The 23,751-nt window shown below is 39.1% G+C and overlaps 1 protein-coding gene across 1 annotated transcript; it reads right to left on the reverse strand.

The window, feature by feature from the left end:
* Nucleotides 1-21,835: 21,835 nt before the first annotated feature.
* Nucleotides 21,836-22,835, reverse strand: LOC133752518 (olfactory receptor 1468-like). Its single transcript, XM_062183013.1, is given in 2 exon segments — nt 21,836-22,804; nt 22,806-22,835. Coding segments are annotated over 2 exon segments (999 nt in total).
* Between the last annotated feature and the right edge of the window lie 916 nt (nt 22,836-23,751).

Raw genomic sequence — 23,751 nt, forward strand, 5'->3', positions numbered from 1 at the left:
TCCACTGCACTTCCTGGCCACAGCAGAGAGCTGGCCTGGAAGAGGGGCAACCGGGACAGGATCGGTGCCCCGACCAGGACTAGAACCTGGTGTGCCGGCGCCGCAAGGCGGAGGATTAGCCTAGTGAGCCGCGGCGCCGGCCTTAGATGTTTAAATTTTAACTGAAAAGTGATCCCTGTTAAATTTAAGAGTGGAAAAAGAGAGGGAGGAGATGTACAATTTGGGACATGCACAATCAGACTTGCCCCAAATGATGGAGTTAGAAATGTGCCAGGGGATTCCAATACAATCCCATCAAGGTGGCAGGTACCAATGCCATCTCACTAGTCCAAGTGATCAATTTCAGTTCACAAACGATGGCTCTGATAGGTCTAAGAATCAAAGGGATCACACAAACAAGACAAGTGTCTGCTAATACTAACTGATAGAATCAAAAAGGGGGAGAAAGATCCAACATGGGAAGTGGGATACACAGCAGACTCATAGAATGGCAGACGTCCTAAACAACACTCTGGCCTCAGAATCAGCCCTTAAGGCATTCGGATCTGGCTGAAGAGCCCATGAGAGTATTGTAGGCATGGAAAGCCAAGATACCATGGAAAAGAAAAAAAAAAAAGAAGAAAAGACCTAAATGAAAGATTTCTGCGAGTGAGATCCCAGTGGAAAGAACGGGGCCATCAAAGAAGGAGGTACCTTTCTCTGAAGGGAGGAGGGAAGTTCCACTTTGACTATGACCCTATCGGAATAAGATCGAAGTCGGTGAACTCTAAAGGCTTCCATAGCCCTGGCAACTCATGACTAGAGCCTAGGGAGATTACTGACACCCTAAACAGGAGTGTCAAATTGTTGAGTCAGCAACAAGAGTCACTGTGTGCTTACATCCCATGTGGGATCTGTCCTTAATGTGTTGTCTAATGTGCAGTGATGCTATAACTAGTACTGAAACAGTATATTTACACTTTGTGTTTCTGCGTGGGTACAAACTGATGTGATCTTTTAAAAAAACCTGGTGTTAAATTGGAAATGGCATAGAAAATTAATTAATTTTTTTAAAAAAATATTATGTATGATCTCTGTCTTTAATGTGCTGTACACTCTTATTTAATGCTATAACTAGTACTCCAACAGTATTTTTTTTCACTTTGTGTTGCTATATGGGGGCAAACTGTTGAAATCGTTGCTTAATATATGCTAAACTGATCTTCTGTATATAAAGAGAATTGAAAATGAATCATGATGTGATTGGAAGGGGAGAGGGAGCGGGAAAGGGGAAGTTGCGGGTGGGAGGGAAGTTTTGGGAGGGGGAAGCCATTGTAACTCTTAAGCTGTACTTTGGAAACTTATATTCATTAAATAAAAGTTTAATTAAAAAATTGTTTGAAAGGTAGGGAGGGACAGAGAGAAAGGGAAGGAGAGAGGGAGAGAGGAAGAGAGGGAGAGAGAGAGTGAGAGAGAAATATGTCTCCCATCTGTTGATTTAATCTTTAAATGCTTACAACAGAAAGGAATGGGCCAGGCTGATGACAGGAGCAGAAAACTCAACCTGGATCTCCCACATGGGTGTCAGGGATCCAAGTACTTGAGCCACCACTTGCTGCCAACAAAGATTGTGTTGGCTGGAAGCTGGAATTGGAAATGGAACTAAGACTTGAACCCAGGCACTTTAATTTGGAACATGGGTGGGTATCCCATTTGGGGGTCTTACCTGTTCCACCAAACCCCTGCCCCTATGATTCATTTTGAGTTATTTTTCTGAAATATTTGTTCTAACACCATTTACTCTAACTACCTACTTTTTCTCCATTGAATTGCCTTTTCTGCTTTGTCAAAGACCAGTTTACCATATTTATGTAGTTCTATTTCAGAACTATTCTGTTCTATTGATGAATTTTCTATTCTTTTTCTAATGCCTCAACATCTTTGGTACTGTGGCTTTATACTAAATTTTGAAGTAAGGTAATGTTGGTCTTCTGACTTTAATATTGTGTTCACTATTCTGGGTCTTTTCCATTTCCATATAAAATTTAAAAATCAGTTTGTTAATACTCATAAAATAACTTCCTGGGATTTTGCTTGGAATGACATTTGAATCTACAGATCCATTTGGGAAGAATTGAAATTTTGACTATTTATCCTTGAGCTCTGTGCACAGGTAATATCTCTACTTAGATTTTGTTTGGTTGCTTTCATCACTTTTGTAGTTTTCTCCATATAGACCTTGTGCAGATTTTGTTAAAATTACACCTAAGTATTTCATTATTTTGTGCTAATGTATGTAACATTGTGTGTTTGTGTGTGTGTTTTAAAAAACTGATAGGCAGAGAGATAGAAAAAGAGAGAGAGAGAGTTCCAGCTTACTAGATCACTCCCTAAATGCTCATGATAGCTAGGGCTAGGCTGAGGCTGAAGTCAGGAATTAAGAACTCAATCCAGCAATTCAGGTCTTCTACATGGTGACAGGAACCCAATGACTTGAGCAATCACTGCTGCCTCCTAGGGTCCACATTAGCAGAAAGCTGGAGTCAAGAGCTGGAGGCAGGTATCAAACCCAGGCATTAGAATAAGGCTTGCTTATGAACCAGCACCTAGACTTCTAGACCAAAAGTCTGCCTCTGATATTGTGTTTTAAATTCCAAATTCCAAATTTTTATTGCTGATATATAAGAAAGCAATTGACTTTTGTATTTTAACCATGTATTCTGCAGCCTTGCTATAATAGCTTATTATTTCTGGGAGATTTTTGTTGAATTTTGGGGGGCTTTATATATAGACAAACATGTCATCTGCAAACAAAAAGAACTCTATTTCTTGCTTCCCTCTGTACCTTTTATTTCCTTTTCTGGTCTTATTACATTAGCTTGGAATTTGAGAACAGCATTGAATAGGAGTGCTGAGAGGGAACATACTTGACTTGTTCCTGATAAGAGTGATAAAGCATCTAGTTTGTCATTAAGTCTGATATTTGCTGTAGTGTTTTCAAGTTGAAGATGTTCCCTTTATTCTTAGCTTTCTGAGAGTTTTTGTGATGACTCTGAGTTGGATTTTATCGAATGTTTTTTTTTATATCTATTGATATGATCATATGATTTTTGTTGTCTAACCTATTCATGTGGTAGATTATATTGATTTTTGAATATTGAATCAGGCTTAAACACTCAGAATAAATCTCACTTAGTCTTGTAGTATCATTGTTTTATACATTTTTGGATTCAATTTATTAATATTTTGTTAATTTTTGAATCTTTGTTCATGGTTTTTATTTTTCCTTTCTTGTAATATTTTTTCTAGATTTGTTATTGGGAGAGTATTGTTCTTATAGGTAAGAAGTGTTCCCTCTGGATAACATATTAACCAATATGTTTAAAATCTCATGTCTAATAATTTTGATTTCTTTATAAAATTCAGTCTGCTTCTGATGTATTATTGCTGTCTTCATTCCTCATATTTTATTTCTTTGTATGCCTTATAATTTTTTGTTGAATGGTAAACATACTCTACTAGTTAAAAGGAGCTGGAGTATATTGGCCTCTAGTGTGAACTTTTGTGTTTATTTTCCTAGTAGTCAGGCTATATTAACTGCTGGATCTGTATGGGTTGGACATTAGAATTTCCTCTGGTGTCCTTGTTTTTATGCATCCCTTCCCTATTATCTTTGGGTTTCCCTAGAGACTTTTTAAATAAAATCTGAGACATGCAGTTATTTCCATTGTAATCCCATGTTTCAAAAGACAAAGAGTCCCCCATTCTATATTGGAGTGCTGATGTACTCCATTTTTTTTTTTTTTTGCTAATGTGCCTGGGAAGACAGTGGAAGATGGTATAAATACCTGGATCAGGAACTCAAACTCGGTCTTCCACCTGGGTGGTAGGAACCCAAGTAGTTAGGCCATCTCCTGCTGCCTTCCCAGGCACATTACAGAAAACTGGATAAGAAGTGAAGTGGCCAGGACTCAACCAGCACTCCAATATGGAATTGGGGGCATCCCAAGGGGTTGTTTAACCCATTGCACCAGAACACCATCTCCCCAAATTAAACATAATGTTATTTTATGGCTCAGCAATTACACTTTTAGGTAAATACCCAAGACAATTGAAAACATGTGCTCAAAAACAGTGTGCATCAAAGTTCATATTGGTGTTAATTGTAAGCTCAGACATGGGAAATCACCAAAATGCCTATCAGTTTATGAATACATCAACAGAATGTGGTAAATTAATGCAACAGAATATATTTAGTGATAAACAGGAATGAATTACTGATACATAGGTGAACCTTGAAGACATTATACTATGCACATGAAGCCAGTCACAAAAAGCCACATGTTGTATAATAAGAAATACACAGAATAGGCAAATCATAAAGACACAAAGTAGAATAGTAGCTGGGGTGGGGACGGGAAAATACAGAATGATTGCTAATGTGCCTGGCGTTAGGGGCTACTAGGGGTGATGAAAATGTTCTAAAATTAGATAATTGGTGGTAGTTGCTCAACTTTGTGAATATATTTTAAAACACTAAGTTGAACAAGTGCATTTTAAAATATGGAAATAAATACAGAACTTTGGGACCTTGTCAGCCCATCTGCTTATATTTTGGAGAATACATGATATTCACATTTGGCCATACGTTCAGAAATGATTAAGTAAACCGAGTAATTTTCATGATGTGATAACTACTTCAAGGGTAGTTAGGAAACCATCAAATCTTAAGACTTGCTCCTTAATTAGCAACCTGGAAAACTGTTACCTCCAATTAGTCATGAGAGAGTATAATCTTATTTTTTGCTGCTTGCATCTTATCTAGAACTGAGTTGTGAGAGGGAAAATGATATATATATATATATAATAGCTTACATGAAATATATTCATTTCTTCAGATTTGTATTTTAATAACCAAACTAACCATCAGAGAGATGTATATTTAGACCATATTATTTTCTTTTTGTAGAATTATCTTAATGAAAATATCCTTTGACCTACCACTATCAGCCTGCATTGAAGTATATCATCACAAAAATAAAAGTATTGAGCAACTACCTACTTATTATACTTCACTGCCATGATGCTTTTGATGACATTATTCTCTATAATATATTTTCCAATTTTATAAAGACCCATAGCACAAATCTGGACTCAACACCAAGAAAACAGTTACTCATGCAAATTTTATTTCCATAATGCTCTTGTGAACATCAAGACTCTTGTAGCTGATTGGATTTGCCTCTGTTTTTCCATCTGTGGCTGTGAAAGCTAAATTTGTGGGTCTTTTTGTACCATTGCACAGCAACTACTATAAATATATCATATATATATATATATATATATCACATTAGCCTTCCTCACGTTTTTATGTGTATCTTGTATTTATGTTTCACTCGGTTATCTGCCTCTAGTTTTTTCATTGATAGTTACACTGATTTGGATAGAGATGATAGGTAGATAAGCAGATCCAGGCCATGGCATCAGAGAGATCCATCACATCAACCACAAATTGACTGTTATTCCATAAATAAAATTTCAAAAATTCACACTATTGCCCTAAAGGGGTAAGAATAAGAGTCTGTGGGTGGCTCAGTGCAATGACACTACATTATGCAAGTTTCAACATACATACATGTCCTACATATCCTGTTAATCTATCATGAGAATCTGGACTTTTATATGCTGAAAGTTACTCTCTTATTACAGGCTTTATTTTTATTAGTATTAGGTACTTGAAATATGAAGATAACTTAAATTGTTCAGAGTCGTCAAGTGATATGGGGGTTTCAGAACATTCATCAATTCAATTCTGCAACAGAAACATTTTTGTTGTAAATATCCAGTTAAATAGGAAACTTGAAGGATATTTGCTTTAATTATTTGTATCATCATAGTGAAAGTTGGTAAAAAGGTTCTGGTTCTCCCTAAAGACAATAAAAGAATAGGTCATATTATGCCTCGTAAGTGGTTTGATGCTTCTGGAAATGGAAGGATTGACTGATTGATGGATTGATTGAATTTTCTACTTTTTATTAAATTGTTTGATGTCATGGAAACCTAGGCTTTGCATCTGCCTTAAGAAGGAAGCAGATCATGACATTTTTATTACATGTCTTCAAGAATGACAGCCTCAACAAATCTTCCCTTGACAAAGAAAAGTGTAATAATGTGCCCAGATGCCTGAGGTTGTGGCAATTGCGTCATTGGTGATGTAGATGGTCAAACAACTGTGATCCTTCACTATATGAATGTTCCAGGAAGAAAACTTGTTATCCTGAGTGGTCTTTAGGATGACCACGTGGTCCCTCATTTTCATAGGCATGCTCAAGATATGGTCTACAAGATACAAAATATCTGGATAAAAAAATAAGATCTCAAATATCTAAACATTTGACTTACATATCTGTGTTTTTTTTTTTTCATTGGAAACTTCTGGATGGTAGATTCAATTTTGGATCAAAATATTTGTCATTGTATATGTGTTGCATCTATGGTGACTTATTTTCTTCACAGTATATGATGGATCCACATAAAAATGAGAATTCAGTACCACACTTTGTGAACACTGGGTCGTGGTTGGCTAGCCTTTCCAAGATGGGGTTGACTTGGCAGATTCGATTTCTGAGATTTGAGAGAAATGGACAGAAATCTAGAACACTGATGGAACTACCAGTTTTTACCCCACAACCTGTTCTCTCAAGCATAGACTTCGGTATTCAGTAGTAAAACTCTCCCCCCCAAAATCGTATATTCAAGCCAGAGAACTGGTAATCATCCTTTTATCGTCCTTTACTTTTATTGTCAATTTGAAATTCACCCATGAATGCTGTGTAATGATGCATAAATGCATCTTGGATCCAATCATATCTCTGTGTTCCCTTAAAGCCTCTCTCACTGTATCATAGACCCCAACAATTTGAGTTTTAATTTTTCCCTTTTATTCCCTTTAAATCTATTTTGGACTTCATAAAAAGAATGATCTTTTAAAAACCATAATCAGAATACATCGCTGCTATGCCTATATCATAACAGTGGATTCACATTGCAATATAGAAAAAACTCTGAAGTACAAACATGGAATGTGTTTCGGAGGTGTGGGCTCTACTTACGGATCTCTTCTGGACACTCATCTTGGGTGGTGATATGATTGTTTGTGATGCCAGATGGTCTGCATGAATCACGTTCACAAGGTTGATCCTGAATTTGTAGGGATGAGATTGCACTGAGAGGTAGACACCACCTCCCTGGGCTCCTCTTTGTTAACAGAGACGAAGAGGGCCTGGGAGAGCAGCTGAGACTGCGACCAGCCCAGTGGCCAGAACAAAGCCTCGGTCATAGCGCAGGGAGGTCACTCGCCACCCTGCCCAACGTTGCTTAACAGCCACATGGGCTAAGTGATCCGCCAAAAGCCAGGAGGCCAGTAGCAGTGTAGGTGCAGCTGCAGGTGTGTCTCCTTCCCTGAGGGGGCAGGCAAGTGGCAAAAGACCTGTGTGTAGACAGATGCAAAGGTGAGGTTTCCTGGGGGCAGAGCAGGGACCCAACTATGTGAGCCATCACCACAGCCTCCCAGGATGCACCTCAGCAGGAAGCTGGGATTAGACGCTAGGGCTGGGACTCAAGTGCCTATCCTAATGAGTGACTTCACCTCTAGGCCAAACGCCCACCCCTGGCTGGGTGTTCAAAGATGGCCGGGCTGGAGATGCAGCCACTTGGCCGGAATGGGTCTGGCCCTCGGCCAAAGGGGCTGGGCAATGAATGCCCCAGCCCTTCACTTGCTTGGCTGCAAAGTTTCCTCTTCCTGCGGAGAGCATGAGAGTGGCTGTGACTCAGTGCTGTCTAATTACCTCTGCCTTGCTGACCATGAATCCCAAGGGCCGAGGCCTCAGGGGCCAGCCCCCACCTTTGGGATGGGCAAGATCACTCGTTGGCACCATTCCAAGGAAGACAAGTCCGTTTTAATGGGGTGCTCTCATCTCTAGGTGAGTGTGGAAACACGGTGACAGGAAGGACAATAATTGCATTTTCTCCCAAAGCCGCCGGAAATAATTTCTATTTTAATGGTGAAAACAGGGCTCCTTGCATCTCTGGACGTTTTACATTGCAGGCTGTAATGAGCGAGCAAATGTCTTTCTTTTAATAGCTAATCCTCTGATGCTTCGTGTCTGGGAAGGTAAGTTGATGTGGCAAATTACCGTTGTCGAAGAGAGACATTGAGCAGAAACAGCATCCTTGCTGTGTCCAGGGCGTCACTTCCCTCTTGTTATCACAGCAAGGAAATTGGCGCTTGATCGCACCCAGACATTTTGCTGAGAGCGGCCATCACCAGGCACAGCCCCACTCGGCTGCAGGCACCGAGGGCAGACATCCTGCCCCTGCCTCTTCTGGAGGTACCAGCGCCATCAGCTGAGTCCACGGCTGTGGTCTGGCTCAATGCGCACCAGCCACTGCCTCCTCTTCAGCCCCTCATTCCTGCCCTCCCCACCTCCAGCCACTCCCAGGCGTCCCAGGTCTCTGGCGTGAGTCTACCCTGCAGTGAACGTCATCTGGAGACTGTCCCCCGTGAGCAGGCTTCCCTAGAGAGAGACCCTGTGCTTATGGACAGGGAGACAGGTCAGACGTCAATGGGTAGCCAGCTGACAATGGCCACCTGCCCAGAGTCAGAAGGCTCCCTTGTGGGGCACTGAGCACTTGAGTTTTCTTGCCTTGGTTCCCTTAAGGGCCTTATTTTCCTTCATGGACACCTGTTTTTTTTTTTTTTTTTCCAACTGTCACTGTACATTTTTGTTGTTGTTGTTGTTGTTGTTGTTTTTTTGGCCAGGCAAATTTAGACAGTGAGAGAGAGAGAGAGAGAGAGAGAGAGAGAGAGAGAGAGTTATAGACAGTGAGAGAGAGACAGAGAGAAAGGTCTTCCTTCCATTGGTTCACTCCCCTAATGACCGCTATGGCCGACGCTACACCAATCCAAAGCCAGGAGCCAGGTGCTTCCTCCAGGTCTCTCATGCGGGTGCAGGACCAAAGCACTTGGGCCATCCTCCACTGCCCTCCTGGGCCACAGCAGAGAGCTGGACTGGAAGAGGGGCAGCTGGGACTAGGACCCGGCACCCATGTAAGATGCCGGCACCGCAGGTGGAGGATTAGCCAAGTGAGCCATGGCGCCGGCCTTGGGGTGCTTTTGAAGCTGGAATTCCTGCCTTTCTCTTTATAACATAGATGGAAGCTGTCCTTAACCTTCCCTCTGGCTCACATTCCATGCATTTAGGAGATCACATTTATAATGAACCTTGTATTTTTTTTATATGCTTTTACTTCAGACTGTTTTTTTCACAAACCGTTTTGTAAGTCCTCCTCTTTTTCTTTCTTTTATTTATTTATTTTTTGGTATTTGACATTTAGAAGGTTGGATTTTTACATATGTTTTGTATTTCTAATTAAACATTTATTTGTTCTTTTGCAAAATATTCATTGGGATGCATTCCACAAAGCATCCTTTTGGTTTCTTCATTGTCATGAGGTATTCTCATCAGTATGAATTGAGTTAAATATTATAATATCTGTATAATTTGATGTGTACAATTTTTACCTTTTGAGTTAAGTATATATGGGGTTTTTAAATCTAAACTAACCCATATCTACACTTCATCATTTTTCTTTTACTCTGAAGACACACTGTGAATTGAATATATGAATACAGGCACAGTTTTGTGGGTTACATAGACTTTCTTGTATATGTGGATACTCCCAGAAGATCTCTATCGAATTAACTTGGATTTAGATTTCCAATGTCTGTTCTGTGAGTAGGTCATAAAACTCTTCTTCACTAGGGAGAAGAAAGAAAAATGCACTTGCCTGTTCAAGTTCAAAACTTGGAACTAATATTATTTCTGTAGACCTTTCCTTTCTTGCATTGTAATAAGGAAAATATGTAAAGCCAAGGCAACTCTATGATTGTTTAATTTCTTCAAATAAAGTTTGACATCTTATTTGGCTTTCTGTATGATTCCTAAAGGAATATTAAAAATAATATACAGTGCTATGTAATGTTCAAAGAACACATTTAGCTCCAAGGAACAAGAACCCACATTAAGGTGTTATTCCTGACACGAGTGCTGTGGCCACCCTTGGAGCTGGGATAACTTGAAGTTGCAAATGCTTCTAATGAGATTTTGATTTTCTTATGAATACTGTAAACCAATATTAAGCATTGGTGTTAAGGCAATATTTTTATCAGGAAATTTACTAAAAGAATCCCAGGATGTTGAGGTTAAAAAAAAAAAACAACCTTTGAAAGCATGTAGTCTAATCCCCTTATTTGGTAAATGGGGAAATCTTGAGAATAAAGAGAAAAAGATACCCACGGAGATAGTGTCAGAGTTCAGATCATTGCTCCATGACAACGAGTAATTGGCCTTATGCACATATTATTGATTCAGCTCATGCCAGTGAATCCTATTATGGTGCTCATGGCTGTGTCTATTAAAATATATCTGTAAATTCGAGTTTCTTTCTTGTTCCACTACTGCTAAATAATGTGCTTTGGTATTTGGCTGGCTTATCTTTGAGGCAGAATTTAAAAGAGGGGGTTGATTTTGTACTTGACAATCAATCTGAGGGATAGGTGATTCATTTGACTATGTAGTAAGTGACATGCTATAGGTTTCCAAAATGTAATTCACTATAAATCTAAATCTTCATCCATTCATTTTAAAAAATATTTATTTTATTTATTTGAAACAGTTAGAAATAGAGAGGTAGAGACAGAGGGAGAAAGAGGTCTTCCATCCACTGGTTCATTCCCCAAGTGGCTGGAGCTGAGCCAATCTGAATCCAGGAACTAGGAGCTTCCTCCAGGTCTCCCACACTGGCACAGAGGCCCAGTGACTTAGGCCATCCTCCACTGTGTTCCTAGGCACACTAGCAGGGAGCTGGGTCGAAAGTGGAGCAGCCAGAACTCAATTCAGCGCCCATATCATCCGTTAATTTTTAATGGCCTTCATATTGAAGCATATAAATTGTATAAGGGTGATTTTTTTTCAAATCTCAGTTTAAATAAACATGTGCTTGTAGCACTTAAGCTCTTTAACGAGGGCCACCAATAGGATGAATGAACTGTGATGGATATCATTTTTAGGGTATTAGAAATATAATATTCTTTAATTTTGGAATTACATATGTGCATATCTTTTCCCCCACTCTTTGAATTATTCACTAAATTGGATGAATTTTTGGGTGAAAATTATATCTCAATGAAGTTGTTTATTCCACAAACCAAAAAACATGTAATGACAAATATAGAGATTCTTGATAAGTAAATCTAGAATGGATCCTCCTATCAACACATTGGGCCCTGATTAGTAGTCACAGTGAAGTATTCTTTTTTTATTTTTTATTTCATAAATGTGAATTTACTAAGTGCAACTTTTGTATTGTTGTGGCTTCCCCCCAACCTCCCTCCCTCCCGTGGTCCTCCCCTCTCCCTCTCCCATCCCGCCCTTTATCGAGTTTCATTTTCAATTACCTTCATATACTGAAGATCAACTTAGTATATACTAAGCAAGGATTTCAACAGGCTGCATTCACACAACCGCACAAGGTATAGGGTATTGTTCCACTAGTAGTGTTTTTAAGTTTCATAGTAAAACACATTAAGGACAGAGATCCTACGTGGGGAGCATGTACCCAGTGACTCCCGTTGTTGATTTAACAATTGGCACTCTTATTTATGATGTCAGCAATCACCCAAGACTCTTGCTATGAGCTGTCTAGGCTGTGGAAGTCCCTTGAGTTCACCGACTCTGAACTTGTTTAGTCAAGGCTGTGTCACAGTGGAGGTTCCTTCCTCCCTTCAGAGAAAGGCGCCTCTCTCCTTGATGGCCTGTTCCTTCTGCTGGGGTCTTGTTCAGCAGGGTCTTTCGTTTAGATTGTTTTTTGCCACCGTGTCATGGCTTTCCATGCCTGTGAGACTCTCATGGACCTTTTAGCCACATCCGAATGTCCCAAGGGTTGATTCTGAGGCAGGAGTGCTGTTTTGGGCATTTGCCATTCTATGAGTCTGCTGTGTGTCCTGCTTCCCTCGCAGGATCATTCTCTCCCTTTTAATTCTATCCTTCATCATTTGCTTACACTGGTCTTAGTTGTGAAATCTCTTCGACACATACCCTATCTTTTTGATCGGTTGTGTATTTATACTTATCACTTTACCAAGTGCGCTGGCATTGGTACCTGCCTCCTTGGTAAGATTGAGTTGAAATCCCCTGGCACATTTCTAGTTCCACCATTGGAGGTAAGTCCGAGTGAGCATGTGCCAACCTATATATCTCCTCCCTCTCTTATTCCCACTCCCATGTTCAACACAGATCACTTTTCTGTTAATTTTAAACACCTAAGAATGATTGTGCATTGATTACAGAGTTCAACCAGTGGTCTTATGTAGAACAAACAGAGCAACAACAACAACAACCACAACAACAAAAATACTAAAAGGAATAAAATAGCAAGTTGTTCCTCAACAGTCAAGACAAGGGCTGATCCTGTCATTGTCTCTCATAGTGTCCATTTCACTTCAATGGGTATCATCACAGTTAAGTATCCTTCATCTAGATACTAGAAACTAAGGTGAGCTCTCTTTAATTGGCCTGTGAGATTTCAAATCAAGCAATTCTATTTTCCACATTTATAATAATGTCATAAACATTATTATCAGAAACATGTTTAAATTAATTGACCTACCATGAAAATGTTAGCAAAGACTTCTCTGACCATTCTGAAATGCTACCTGAGCACATCTTTTCTTTTCCTCTTAGCTTTGTGTTCCCCTGCTATTTCACCATTTTAGATTTTCTCCACTGCTTCATGTTACTATCACTGTGTCTATTATACAGAATATATTCAAGTGTATGCTGAGTGCATGAAGAACATTTCCCTTGGATATTCGAGAACTGTGTAATTTTAAGCAAATATGAATCATCAGAAAATATAAGAATTTGGCAGAAGTAAGTAGGGTACTGTGTACAAAAGCATTGTGTGACAGGGTCTTAGCAAACATTGAGTATTTCAGTACCGTGGTCCTCCTGAATTGGTAGATACTTTACCTCAGAGTGCTATCATTCTAAAAAAGTGGCAGTAGGGATTTGAGATCCTGGAGTGTCTTAAGTTACTAGCTCCAAAAGCCCCACATTAGGGCTGAAGATGGAGTCACTGTGTATCTAGACTCAGTGCTCATGTAGTTCCCTACCTGCATGCGTTACACTATATTGTGACTACCTTTACCTCTAACATGTGAGCTTCTTCAGTGCAGGAGTTGTATATTTCAAAACAGTGATGTCAGCTCATAAAACATTGCATGAACTATAAATGTACATGGAGAAAGTTAACAATCTTTGGAAGCTAAGTATTCATAACTGCATGTTTGAACATGCAAAATACAAATGAGTTAGAAAACGCACTGACTTTTCATAATTAATACCTTTGTATTAAACACTGCTTCCTTCTTGTGGGTTATTTTCCAATTGTTTTCCCCAAAGTTGGATTGTATTATCAAAATTTATCACAGCATCTACTGCACACAAAGTACCAGACTATATTCGATATAGGAGAGATGAGAAGCTACAGAGATAATGTACTGAGAAGCCACAGAGATAATGTATTGAGACAAGGGAGTGATGTGGTTGACATAACATACCAACTTGTATCCCAGGTGAGATCTGTAGGAAGGCCTATGTTGCAGACCTCCAGAAATAAAGACCTCCATTCACATATATTGCCATAGCCTATATTCCAAGGCAATATTTCCATAACCTCATCAACTACTCTGTGTACTGTGTGTAGATGTTTTATTACTTCTACCAATGTAACATTCTTCTGCTGAGCTATTAAGATGCAGCACTTGTGGTTGTGATACACAAAATTTTGTTATTTTGTTGACAAAATTTTGTGACAGTTTTTTTTTTTTAAATCTGGCATCACATAGAATCTCTAAATTCACGTGTTCTCTTTGGTGTGTAGTTTCTTTTGGGAGAAACTTTGTCTTGCTGATGCTTATCAATATTGATCCTTTTTCCAATCTCCAGTTACTTATTCTCATGAAACTTATCTTTCATGTATTTATATTTGTCCCTGGCCACATTCTGCAAAGTGCTGGTGAATTTGTTGACAGAAAAGACTATTCCTTCTCCTGTTGTATGATCCAAATGCTAATGTACTTGCTCTTTGTGACTGTTCCATGTTTCTTGGAACCTCTCTGGCCTAGGAATTTTACATGGCAATCAGATATCCTTTCCTCTATCCTCTCACCACGTTCCTTGCATATTACCAATGTGGAGTTATCCACACTGGCTTTTTAGGAAGTTCAACCTTTGTGTTTGGCTTCTGTGAGTCCAAATCATCAACAATTTCTTTTGTGACACATCCCCACTCTTGGTCCTGTCCTGCTCATACACTCACACAGTAAATTATTTGTTACTTTTCAGTGGGAGCCTCACCCAGATGAACTACCCACTGGTGATCTTTACTCCTTTTTTGAGGATCCTCTAAAATGCAGTCAAACCCAAAGCATTTTCCACTTTTTCTCATACCTAATTACTGTAATTTTCTTCTATGTGACAATTATATTGATGAGATATGGTTCCAACTATTCTCTAGACCCAGACTAGGTTGCATTCATCTTCTGCATGGTAATAAACCCTTTGTTGAACTCATTATCTAGTGTATGAGAAAGATGGAAGTGATGTATTTTTTGAAAAGGCTCTTTCATAAGGTTCAAAACCCATCTGGAAAAGAAGATGCTTAAGTATATTCTTATTTTTCTTAATGTTTGATACATAATTATATTACCTTGAACTGAAGCTTTCCTTTGAGCCCTCATATAACTCTCTTCTATTTTTTTCTTCAAATTTATTTCTCTTTTCAATTATATTATTTTGTTCTTTTGGGGAAGCATTTTAAATACCTGTCCTCCTTAAGTCAAACTTCCAGATGACCTGAAATGTAGTTACTGTCACTTTTGGCTAGCAAGATCTAAGTATGTAAGGAAGGATGAAACAGAGAGATTCACATTTAATAATCACATATTATGTGCTATGCTCTTTATATCAGATATTTTATTCAATCTTTGAAGTAAATAATTATATATAATCAACTATAATAACTATCAACTTCATTTTTCACATGTAGAAATTGAGGACTGAATAAGTGAAATGATTTTCCCAAGGTCCTACAACTAGGAATTGGAGAGCCAGGAATCAAAGCCAGGTCTATCTGATTCTGCGTCCATTGTTTTATTCTAAAAAATATTCCTACACCATAATTTCCAGTAGGTATGTCATTTTTGGCTTGTTCAAAGTGTAAAAGCATTATTCATTTAATGGCATATTGAATTTTTAAAAAACTTTTATTAATGAATATAAATTTCCAAAGTAGAGCTTATGGATTACAATGGCTTCCTCCCCCCATAACTTCCTTCCCACCCACAGCCCTCCCCTTTCCCACTCCCTCTCCCCTTCCATTCACATCAAGATTCATTTTCAATTCTCTTTCTATACAGAAGATCAGTTTAGTATATACTAAGTAAAGATTTCAACACAAAGTGAAAAATACTGTTTGAGTAGTAGTTATAGCATTAAATCACAATGTACAGCACATTAAGGACAGAGATCCTACATGATATTTTTTAAAAATTGGTTAATTTTCTATGCAATTTCCAATTAAAAACCAAGATTTTTTTTTCATTTTCAATTATCTTTATATACAGAAGATCGATTCAGTATATACTAAGTAAAGATTTCATCAGTTTGCACCCACACAGAAACACATAGTGTAAAAATACTGTTTCAGTACAAGTTATAGCACTACTTCACATTGGACAACACATTAAGGACAGACCCACATGAGATGTAAGTACACAGTGACTCCTGTTGCTGACTTAACAATTTGACACTCTCGTTTATGGCATCAGTAATCTCCCTAGGCTCTAGTCATGAGTTGCCAAGACTATGGAAGCCTTTAGAGTTCACCGACTTCGATCTTATTCCGATAGGGTCATAGTCAAAGTGGAAGTTCCCTCCTCCCTTCAGAGAAAGGTACCTCCTTCTTTGATGGCCCCGTTCTTTCCACTGGGATCTCACTCGCAGAGATCTTTCATTTAGGTCTTCTTTTTTTTTCTTTTCCATGGTATCTTGGCTTTCCATGCCTACAATACTCTCATGGGCTCTTCAGCCAGATCCGAATGCCTTAAGGGCTGATTCTGAGGCCAGAGTGCTATTTAGGACATCTGCTATTCTATGAGTCTGCTGTATCTTCCACTTCCCATGTTGGATCGTTCTCTCCCTTTTTGATTCTATCAGTTAGTATTAGCAGACACCAGTCTTGTTTGTGTGCTCCCTTTGACTCTTAGACCTATCAGTGTGATCAATTGTGAACTGTCTGCACATTAATGTTTATTGCAGCTCAATTCACAATAGCTAAGACCTGGAACCAACCCAAATGCCCATCAACAGTAGACTAGATAAAGAAATTATGGGACATGTACTCTATAGAATACTATACAGCAGTCAAAAACAATGAAACCCAGTCATTTGCAACAAGATGGAGGAATCTGGAAAACATCATGCTGAGTGAATTAAGCCAGTCCCAAAGGGACAAATATCATATGCTCTCCCTGATCGGCGACAACTAACTGAGCACCAAAGGGGAAACCTGCGGAAGTGAAATGGACACTATGAGAAACAATGACTTGATCAGCTCTTGTCCTGACTGTTGATGTACAATGCAATACTTTTTCCATTATAGTATTTTTTTGTTCTAGTACTATTGTTTGAACTCTGTAATTAACACACAATTATTCTTAGGTGTTTAAATTTTAACTGAAAAGTGATCCCTGTTAAATGTAAGAGTGGGAAAAAGAGAGGGAGGAGATGTACAATTTGGGACATGCTCAATTGGACTTGCCCCAGATTGTGGAGTTAGAAACGTGCCAGGGGATTCCAATACAATCCCATCAAGGTGGCATGTACCAATGCCATCTCACTAGTCCAAGTGATCAACTTCAGTTCACAATTGAATTTATATATATATATATTTTTCTGTGTTGTTGACTGTTCTGCACCAAGGTTGCTTGTCTTAGACTGTAGGGACAGGAGTCATTCTCCTCTATGTGCCATTGAAAGCATAGTTGTATTTATATATTTATATTATATTTATATTACATACTGATATATAATATATATTAGTATAATAAGGCAATTATTTCTTTATTTGCAACTGGATCAGGAGGTCATGCATACCTCTTTTTTATATTTTTGAGGCTTTTCAAATTATAACCTATAGGCCCTGATTGATTTTACAAGTGAATTTGTTGGGGACATGGAGTATGCAATCAGGTTTTCTGATAAGGTGATTCATTTACATCAAATCAGACACAGTCAAAATTGTGCCCAAGATCTTTTTGCTCATTTATTTAACAATTTTATCTGCTTCTCCATGAGTGGCACCAAAGTGGAAAGGAGGGCCTTAGAAATGAAGAAGACATAGCATATCTGCCTTCTGGAAGCTACATGTTCCAAAATGCCCCTCTTCCTCTCAAATGGCAAAAACAAAAACACTGGGGTACAGCTTTTTCTTTGGCAATCTCATTTTCAATTAAGGCACCACAGGAGAGGGTTATCTGTCATTTACACAACATCTATTAGGATGTACATGGTCTGCTCTAGCTCCTTCTGATCCACTATGGCCCCTGATGGTGTATCTGAGAACTGAATTCTCATTTTGTTAGTGTGGCCACTGTTACACACGATAACCTTCTTTCTTGTGTATCATAATTTTTGCTCGTCTCTCATTAACTTGGTCATTGTGTCTATGAAGTGGAGAGAAATTATCCTGTAACAAGAGCCATGGGCGGTTTAGAAGGGGCAAGGGAGGAGAGAACGCATTTCTCAGGGCATGGGTAACACATAGCCAGCCAATAGCATAAATTATTGTTTCCTTTTGGAGACCAAATTTCCATATATGACCTAAGATGAAGTGAGGAGTATAGGCTGATAAGGCAAGCCCTCAAGTCCCCTGCCTCAGCTTTAATCAGGGTGTCTCTGCTTGTATCTTTTTAAAATACACTCTTAATTGATCATGACGTAAACTCTCTGAATTAAGGACACTATCCATTCCCTGTACAAAACTTTCTGGCCAATGTCCATGCCCTAATGAATACTTGTAGTGAGTTGGCAATTCCCTACTATGTCTAAAGTATTAAGTCTTATCCCAAGAGTCAATTGTGTTTTTCCCAAAACCTGTTTGTGTGAGTTGCACTTGTTTATGCAATTATAATTTTAATTAAACTTAATTTAAGTCTAATTAGAATTATATGAACCAATGCAGAATGAGGGCAAAAGAAAGTTGGTTCTATAAAATGAAGTTGCATGCATTGAAAAGACTCAATAAAGGCAGATCACTAAATATGCTGTTGTTGAATCAGAAATAAAAAGATTGAGGACAAAATTGAAAACTACCAAAGGAAAATGATACATTTGGCTTGGTTTCTGCGTGTCTTTAAGTTTTTACTTAAAAAATGAAATTAGAATTCAAAAATGATGCTATGTTGATAAGGTTCATATAAGAATGATTGCAGTGAACTCAGTTGACCTATAGTCAAAGAAAGGGTTTGACATTATATCCTAAGTTTAGCAAAGGCATATACGTCGACATGGAGTAAGTAAAAATAGAATATTCTGAAAAATAAAATGTTAAAGGTGTTTGTGAGTGTGTGTGTGTGTGTGAGAGAGAGGGGGGGGGGGAAGGAGAGGGAGAGAGAGAGAGAGACTATGTATGTATGTGTGGGGAGTGTTATTGAGACTTTAAGAGTCACCCAAAGAGCTCAAGGTATCCTGAATAACATCAACAAAATCTTGGTAATTATAACCTATTGGCACCAAAATAAATATTTTTCTTTTTGTAAAGATTTATTTTGAAAGTGAGAGATAGAGAGAGAGAGGGAAAGGAAGAGGCAGAGAGAGAGAGAGAGAGAGAGATCTTCCATCTGCTGGCTTACTCCTCAGATGGCTGCTGGGTTAGGCCAAATCCAGGAGCCAGGAGGCTCATCTGGATCTCCCATGTGGGTTTCAGTGTCCAAAGACTTAGACCATCATGCAGTGCTTTTCCCAGGCTATTAGCAGGGAACTGGATTTGAGAATGGAGCAGCTGTGACACAAACTGACACCCAAATTGGAATGCCAGTGTTGTAATTAGCAGCTTTACCCACTATGCCACAACACTGGCCCCAATAAGCATCTTCTAAGACCATTTACCCATTGGAGAAACCCTGCTAGATATAGGCACAGGCAAAGACTTCTTGGAAAAGTCCCTGGAGGCACAGGCAGTCAAAGCCAAAATTAACAATTGGGACTGCATCAGCTTAAGAAGTTTCTGTATGGCAAAAGAAACAGTCAGGAAAGTGAAGAGGCAACCAACAGAATGGGAAAAAATATTTGCAAACTATGCAACAGATATAGGATTAATAACCAGAATCTACAAAGAGTTCAAGAAACTCCACAACAACAAAACAAACAACCCACTTAAGAGATGGGCCAAGGACCTCAATAGACATTTTTCAAAAGAGGAAATCCAGATGGCCTACAGACACACGAAAAAATGTTGAGGATCACTAGCAATCAGGGAAATGCAAATCAAAACCACAATGAGGTTTCACCTCACCCTGGTTAGAATAGCTCACTTTCAGAAATCTACCAACAACAGATGCTGGCGAGGATGTGGGGAAAAAGGGACACTAACCCACTGTTGGTGGGAATGAAAATTGGGTAAGCCACTCTGGAAGTCAGTCTGGAGATTCCTCAGAAACCTGAATATAACCTCACCATATAACTCAGCCATCCCACTCCTTGGAATTTACCCAAAGGAAATTAAATTGGCAAATAAAAGAGCTGTCTGCACCTCGATGTTTATTGTAGCTCAATTCACAATAGCTAAGACATGGAATCAACTTAAATCAACAGTAGGCTGAATAAAGTAATTATGGAATATTTACTCTATAGAATACTATACAGCAGTAAAAAAATGAAATCTGGTCATTTGCAACAAAATGGAGGAATATGGAACACATCATGCTGAGTGAAATAAGCCAGTCCCAAAGGGACAAATATCATATGTTCTCCCTGATCGGTGACAACTAACCAAGCACCAAAAAGGAAACCTTTTGAACTAAAATGGACACTATGAGAAACAGTGACTTGATCAGCCCTAGTCCTGACTGTTGATGAACAACTTCCTACTTTATCCCCTTTAGTATTTTTTGTTCTACTTAATACTATTGGTTGAACTCTTTAATTAACACACAATTATTCTTAGTTGTTTAAATTTAACTAAAAAGTGATCCCTGTTAAATATAAGAGTAGGAATAAGAGAGGGAGGAGATGTACAATTTGGGACATGCACAATCAGAATTGTCCCAAATGGTAGAGTTAGAAATGTGCCAGGGGATTCCAATTCAATCCCATCAAGGTGGCATGTACCAATGCCATCTCACTAGTCCAAGTGATCAGTTTCAGTTCAAAATTGTTGATAATGATAGGATTAAGAGTCAAAGGGATCACACAAACAAGACTAGTGTCTGCTAATACTAACTGATAGAATCAAAAAGGAAAGAACAATCCAACATGGGAAGCAGGATACACAGCAGACTCATAGAATGGCAGATGTCCTAAGTGGCACTCTGGCCTCAGAATCAGCCCTTAAGGCATGCGGATCTGGCTGAAGAGCCCATGAGAGTATTGTAGGCATGGAAAGCCAAGACACTCTGGCCAAAAAAAAAGTGACCTAAATGAAAGATCTCTGCGAGTGAGATCCCAGTGGAAAGAATGGGCCATCAAAGAAGGAGGTACCTTTCAACTTCCACTTTGACTATGACCTTGTCTAAACAAGATCTGAGTCGGCGAACTCAAAATGCTTCCATAGCCTTGGCAACTCATTACAAGAGCCTAGGGTGATTACTGACGCCATAAACAAGAGTGTCAATTGTTAAGTCAACAACAGGAGTCACTGTGCACTTACTCCCCATGTAGGATCTCTGTCCTTAATGTGTTGTACAACGTGAATTAATGCTATAACTAGTACTCAAACAGTACTTTACACTTTGTGTTTCAATGTGTGGGTGCAAACTGTTGAAATGTTTACTTAATATATACTAAATTGATCTTCTGTATATAAAGAGAATTGAAAATGAATCTTTATGTGAATGGAAGGGGAGAGGGAGCGGGAGATGGGAGGGTTGCGGGTGGGAGGTAAGTTATGGGGGGGGAGCCACTTTAATCCAAAAGCTGTACTTTGGAAATTTATATTTATTAAATAAAAGTTAAAAAAGACCATTTACTATGGAATATTTGAAACACCCTTGAAGAAGATTTTGAGGTACTATCATCAGTTCCTTCTTTCTTTTCTTCCTTCCTTCCTTCCTTCCTTCCTTCCTTCCTTCCTTCCTTCTTTCCTTCCTTCCTTCCTTCCTTCCTTCCCTATGATCTAACATGTAAGGTTTGATAGAGGGAGAAAAGAGACATAAACCAAAAATTAGGAACAATTATTAAGCACTGACTATACAATTACGAATTTTCACAGAAAACTCTGCCTGTAAGTTGTGAATGAACACTTTGGAACAAAGAAGTGGTTTTTTTGTGGGTTTTCTGTTTTGTTTGTTGTTTTTTCGCGAGGAGATGGGTATGATCTAGGGTCTTGGGCCAGGATTTGGTGCAAGAATTTATAGGCAGGCAACTACTAAGAGAGCACAGTAGCCTGAGGCTCCAGATCCTCTACACGCTTGTCCTAAGGAAGAAGTTGATGCAGGTGCCTCTTTCAGTAGGGCTCATGGACTCCAGAATAAGCTTTGTCTGCTGAGTAGTCTCCTCAGTGCTCCTTTCATGTCCTTGTTCCTTAGACTATAGATGAAGGGGTTCATCATGGGGGTTACAATTGTATACATGACAGCAGCCACATTATCCCTCTGTGCTGAGTAAGTAGAAGAGGGGAGAAAGTAGACCCCAATGATGGATCCATAGAAGAGAGACACAGCAGAGAGATGGGAGCCACATGTAGAGAATGTTTTCCACTTCCCCTTGACTGACGGAACCCCAAGCACAGTGCTGCCAATAAGCGCATAGGAGACAAGAATAAAGGTGAAGGGGATGAAGATAACCACTCCACCAATGATTAGAATTAGCAGGTTGTTGATTTGGGTGTCCGAGCAAGCAAGTCTTAAAATGGGTTCCAGGTCACAGAAGAAGTGTGGGATTGCCCTCTGATCACAGAAAGTCATGTGGCTCAGCAGACTGAGATGCAACACTGAGACAAGGTTGGAGATAACCCATGGAGTCACAACCAACAGGGCACAGTGCTTGGGATTCAGTAATGCAGCATAATGTAGCGGGCGACAGATGGCAATGTACCGGTCATAGGCCATGGCTGCCAAGAGGAAATTATCTAGGTCCACCAGGAGCATAAAAAAATACATTTGTGCAAGACATCCTGCAAAGGAGATGCTTGGGCTTTGGCTTCTCATATCTGCTAGCATTTTGGGGACTGCAGTGGTTGTGAAGCAGATGTCGGTGAAGGAGAGATTGGCAAGGAAGAAGTACATGGGGCTATGGAGGTGAGCATCACTGATAATAGCCAGAATGATAAGTATGTTTCCCACCATGGTGACCAGATACATGCACAGAAATATCATGAAAATGAGCTGCTGCTTTTCAGATCCCACCATGAGTCCCAGGAGGAAGAATTCAGAGATAGTACTCTGATTTTCTTTGTGCATGGTTCTGCCGCATCTAAAAAGGGAAGAATTCAACTTCACTATAAGACGGTAACATGACACAACAGCCCATTGGTGCACCACGTTATAGAGTAGAATCAGGCCTTGGAATGAGCCAGGTCTTGATCATATTATTCTCCTATTGAAAAACAAATTTCACAGGGGGGATGGATTTTATCTTCTACGTTCAGGGCTGTACATCATTGCTAAATACAAGTGCCTGGTGCAAAGTACGGTGACCAATAAATATCAGTTGCATTTAAACAAGAGTGAATGAATGAATGAATGAAAAAGTGAATATTATGGGTTTCTATCTATCTGTATGATAATGTTTTCTGAGCTTTTCTAAGATTTTTCATCATCTTTAAACTACAAAGAGTACCTACTTTAAATTTGGGGCTATGAGGTTTGCAAGGACCCATGTTAAATGTGAGGTTTTAGCTATTGTTACACAAATATTCATTAATTTGAAAAGATCACAACTGTAAAGGCAAAAGGGAACCTCCAGATTAGGTCTAAACCAACTCCTGCCTTTGGACAGGTGAGTATCCAACGTACATGTGATGATTCAGGGGCAGGGGTGGGGAACCTTTATTCTGCCAAGGGTCATTTGGATATTTATAACATCATCTGAGGGCCATACAGAATCATCAACTTAAAAATCAGCCTGCCACAGATTCATTGAATTTCAAGTCCTGCCTGCAGTTGTCTTGGCAGGGCCAGACCAAATGATTTTGAGGGCCTTATATAGCCAGTAGGTTGGATGTTTCCTACTCCTGGAGCTGATAATTTTTTAGTGCTCCAGAGACTCCACAGTCTCATTCTGGCATCTGATTCAAAATTTTATCCACTAAATAATTCTCTTCTTCAAATCTTTCTGAATTCATCCCTCTTGTCACATATCAACAAGGAGAAAGCATTCATTTGCATTACTTCAGAGAAGTCATGTAAGACTGTCCACTAAATTAAACAAC

The sequence above is a fragment of the Lepus europaeus genome, chromosome X (assembly GCF_033115175.1).
Source record: "Lepus europaeus isolate LE1 chromosome X, mLepTim1.pri, whole genome shotgun sequence".
NCBI classification, from domain to species: Eukaryota; Metazoa; Chordata; class Mammalia; order Lagomorpha; family Leporidae; genus Lepus; species Lepus europaeus.